Source organism: Anopheles moucheti, chromosome 3, assembly GCF_943734755.1.
Source record: "Anopheles moucheti chromosome 3, idAnoMoucSN_F20_07, whole genome shotgun sequence".
In the NCBI taxonomy this organism is placed as follows: domain Eukaryota; kingdom Metazoa; phylum Arthropoda; class Insecta; order Diptera; family Culicidae; genus Anopheles; species Anopheles moucheti.
Window position 1 is genome coordinate 12,077,137 of NC_069141.1, and position 4,179 is coordinate 12,081,315.

Here is a 4,179-nt window from a genome sequence, read left to right on the forward strand (position 1 = left end):
TTGTAATAGTCATGATATACTTGGACTTCTACTTGATCTAACGTCCGATATTCAGGTGCTTGTAATAGTCATGGCTAACTTTGACTTCTACCTCAACTAGCGTCCAATATTCAGCTGCTTGTAGTACTGATATTTAAATACTCAAATCGACCCAATCCAGATCTTCTCCTTGTTGGACCCTACCCCTTCTCTACCCTTGTTGGACTTGGACTTCTGCTTCGTCTAATGTCCAATATTCAGCTACTTGTAGTAGTCATATCTAAATACTCAAATCGACTCAATCCAGATCATCTTCTTTGGATATACTACCCTTGTTGGACTTGGATTTCTACCTCATGCTAAATACTCTAATCGACCCAATCCAGAATTGAAAGCCAAATCGTTCAGAGTTGAATTGTCCAAACGAGGCAAAAAAAAGGTGCACTAATTGCCCTAGTATACGCTCCGAATATTGAGACACTTACTGATTTCCACGAAAACTTGTTTTCCTTCGTTTCAAAATGGTGGTTAGCAGTAGAGCATTTGATATTAGCACATTTTTGATTCGCCTAATGACAGGTCAGCGTGCATTAAATGTTGATTGATGTGCGTTTTCGGTGACGCTCGCTAGTGTTACCATTAACTGTGATGACGCTCGGAATGTTGTGCTGATGCGTTTACTATAATGCAACGTAGCAACAACGCCCGTAGTACCGGTACCAACCGCGCGAGGGTGTCGACGGCCAACAGTTCGGCCGGAGACGTAACATTCGAACCGCGCATGCCCGCCCGAAATCGTGACGATTTCTCTCGTGGCAAACTGGCTCTCCCGAGTGTTGCTGCGATGCTGCCGTCACCGATGACCGCGGGTGGCAGCTCTTTTAACATTTGCCTTCAGTTGGCAAAGATCGTGCTAAGCGGGCAAATATGCTCCACCGGACGCACGGCAGGCTCGCAGAACGCACTGTGTAGGATGATGTGTGCTGTTTGGTGTGTGCTCGAACAGATAGTGTCGGTATCGGTGGAATGTTGTACCGCAATTACCAATATCGTGCCCGTTCGCATTGGATTACGTGTGTGAATATGGTGCGGTATTAGCCAGAAACGGCCCGAAGTTGGATCACCGTGCGCGAAACGTCGCGGGACACCGGCACAGGAAGCGCCAACACAGACACCGCGTTACCGTGTTCGTAAAAATAGATCCTTGAGTCGGCGTTTGTGCGCGGCAGTGCGTTTGTGTTCCTATCCGGTGGCCTAGAGGCCGGATAATTACGTGAAAATGTACGATGGATGGCGAATTACTGAGTGAGTGAAGAGTGTGCGTGCAGGCAACCTAACCGAAAGCGAAAGCGAGAGAAAGAGAAAAGGAAAGAAAACAGTGGGGACAGTGGTGTTTGAAGGTGCAACACAAAAAAAAACATCGCGAAAATGTGTCATCTAATGGCAAATGCTAATAACTTCGCCACATCCAAACGCTTCGTTCCGAGTCGCTGTGAAACGGTCACCCAGAACTCCGTGAAACATGCACCAACATTGGCCGTGCAAAAGCATGCATAAGAAAGCGGCTTGCTCGTGACGGCATGAGCATTGGCATCAAACACGTTTCTTCCAACTGGATACTTCGAAAAGGATGCATAAAATGTGGTGTTGGTTAACAGTGTTTCATCTATTCGTCCTTTATGGTACGTAGCATGGCACGAAAGGGGGTGGGGGATGGGGCGGAGGGGGGGGGGGGGAGTTAGGGCAGCAAGCGAAGGGATAGTGGAAGGGCGGGAATGATAAGAAAATTTTGTTTACGTGCAGATTTCGTTCACTGTATCACGTTGACCGAGGTGCGAGTTCCCAAACATACGATCCGAGGCCACGCCGTCAAGCTCGAGTGCCACTATGATATGGAAGGTGAGGCCCTGTATTCAGTGAAGTGGTACAAGGATGGACGTGAGTTTTATCGCTTCGTGCCAAGAGACGATCCTCCGGGAAGTGTTTTCCCCCAACCAGGCATAGCCGTAGATGTAAGTATTGTCTAACCTTCATATACTGTCTGAAGTTGCTGAGGATTCACTGAGGAGCACTTTCAAAGTGTCACATCAGTTCCAGACGTTAGATAGACAAAGAATTATCGTCAACTTCAAGTTATTAACATCCAGAATCCATCAAGGAATTAAATATTACAAATCGCCCATGCCACATTAAGTTGATTCGTTTACAAACATCAGGAAAAAGAGTGAAACTCTTGAAGAAATCAATTTGTACCTTTCGCCGTGAGACTCTTCTCCACATCTCTGATCTCGTTTCTTATCTTTCTGATCTCGTCCTTCGGTATCATTGGTACCACACGCACCTTCACTAACAAAACCCTCCAGTTAGCAAACTCAACAAGCGAACAAGTGATTCTAGATCCACTAGATTTATCCTCCAGCGGGAAGTATAGATGCGAGGTGTCTGCTGAGGCACCCTCGTTCCAAACCGTCTCCGACCATGGAGAAATGATGGTTGTGGGTAAGTAACGGATCGTCCGCAGAATGAAACGATCTCGAATTGTGGGGATTTTCCCCCTTTCCCTCTCTCTTTTCTTTCTCATCCTCTGTGACACACACACACCCGCCCCATAACCTGTTTGAACCCATAGTTTTGCCTGACCAAGATCCGTACATCACGGGTGGTAGGCCACGGTACCAGATAGGTGATCCGGTGCGGGTCAACTGTACCTCGGGCCGCTCCAAACCGGCCGTCCATCTGACGTGGTACATCAACGGTGATCCCGCCGAACCGGGGCTGGTGAAACGGTACGAGCCACACGTTACCGGAGTCGACAAGCTGGAAACATCCGTACTGGGACTGGAGTTTCGCGTCAAGCCGAAACATTTCAAGCACGGCGATATGAAGCTGAAGGTACAGCAAACTGTTTGTGTTGCTTTTAAGGGGTTCTAGTTGTTGTTAATCGTTGTCCTTTTTTTTTTTCGTCGTCCATCCCAGTGCCTCGCAACGATCTCGACCGTGTACTGGAAGAGCAACGAGGAAAGTGTTGAGGGTGAAAAGTTGCAGAAAGCACCTACGCTGGAATCCAGACGAGCCGTATCGGCTGATTCGCGGGCAGACCGAGTGCAAGGTAAGCCCTTCCGAGCGCAGCGTGCTTTTAATGTCCAACTAACAGTGCACGTTTTGTCTCCTTTTTTTCTATGCTCCTTCGCTCCTACCGTGACAAATTCCAGCAGCGGCTTCAAGCAATTGGGCAACAGAAAGCGCTGACCGGCTGTCGGCAGCCAAATTAGTGACATATATTTTTGTTCTGTTGGCAAGTTATCGTTACACTAGTTAAAGGTCAACGTTAGGTAGGAAGCGGGATATTAAGAAGCGGCAGAATGAAAGACATGCATCTCTGAAACTGTTAACTTTCTTTCCTAATCGTCCATGGGTTTTGTTTCCTATTTTTTATATTTTCTTTTTGGTCAATTAGCGTATCTGGGGGGTCGTGCAAGCGAATTAAGTGTGGTTGGTCTATACGGAATTACGATCGTACCCCAGTGTGAGGGGAGGAATAGGCCACTCTTAAGAACATATCAATAGTATCAATGTCAAGTATATTCATCATATCAACAGCACGGCTGCGCAACCCGGTTTTTCCTCGAACGGCCAATACTGTTCGAGTAAAAGCTGAAGCAAAAACTTTCTCTCAACTCAACCCTCCTCCCCCCCCAAAAAAAAAAACGAAAGCGCAAAAATCCAACAAAAAAAAAAAAAACAAACAAACGAACGATACCAAAAGATTAATAAAAAAAAACACACCCCGATTTGTAAAGATATCAGAATGACACCGGACTGTACATATTTGTCATAGTTTTAACTCAAACTAACAAATCTAACTAAATCATCTGCTGCAAAGGCAGCAACCATGCCAGGAGTGCCAGCAGGGATGCTAGCGTCCGGCACGAATGGAACTTGGGTGGGATGAACTATTGCAAAAAAAAAAAACAAACAAACAAACAAACTCGTTTTATCAATTACACAAGCGGTATGAAATGGAAAAGGAATGAATAAAGTATCAAATTGTTTCAAAAATAATTCACATTCTTCCCACGTTGTGCCACGTGTCTGATCTTGTTCGAAGTTTATCCGAAATCGTACGGAGGTAGTGATAACGAGCGCTCTGGTGCGAGAGGTTCTAGTTCTTCTGTTCGTTCTCAACAAACGTTTCCGACT

The 4,179-nt window shown here is 46.2% G+C and overlaps 1 protein-coding gene across 3 annotated transcripts; it reads left to right on the forward strand.

Annotated features, from left to right (window-relative positions):
• The first annotated feature begins 1,097 nt into the window (after nucleotides 1–1,097).
• LOC128300837 (uncharacterized) lies at nucleotides 1,098–3,692 on the forward strand. Of its 3 annotated transcripts, XM_053037049.1 has the most exons (7): nucleotides 1,098–1,661; nucleotides 1,783–1,991; nucleotides 2,343–2,478; nucleotides 2,609–2,871; nucleotides 2,956–3,088; nucleotides 3,192–3,311; nucleotides 3,437–3,692. In XM_053037049.1, the coding sequence occupies exons 1-6, from the start codon at nucleotides 1,610–1,612 to the stop codon at nucleotides 3,296–3,298; spliced, it is 900 nt and encodes a 299-aa protein (XP_052893009.1). In that variant the 5' UTR covers nucleotides 1,098–1,609; the 3' UTR covers nucleotides 3,299–3,311; nucleotides 3,437–3,692. The 3 variants fall into 3 exon arrangements, with proteins under 3 accessions (XP_052893009.1, XP_052893008.1, XP_052893010.1); XM_053037048.1 differs by having other exon boundaries at nucleotides 3,192–3,692; XM_053037050.1 differs by having other exon boundaries at nucleotides 3,195–3,692.
• Nucleotides 3,693–4,179: the final 487 nt, after the last annotated feature.

What these genes read in the sequence shown, in the direction of transcription:
- LOC128300837 (XM_053037048.1), top strand. Translation starts at nt 1,610, where the DNA reads ATGCATAAAATGTGGTGTTGGTTAACAGTGTTTCATCTATTCGTCCTT. An exon ending in AACCAGGCATAGCCGTAGAT is followed by an intron (nt 1,992 to 2,342) that starts GTAAGTATTGTC and finishes AAAACCCTCCAG; the next exon opens with TTAGCAAACTCAACAAGCGA. An exon ending in TGGAGAAATGATGGTTGTGG is followed by an intron (nt 2,479 to 2,608) that starts GTAAGTAACGGA and finishes TTGAACCCATAG; the next exon opens with TTTTGCCTGACCAAGATCCG.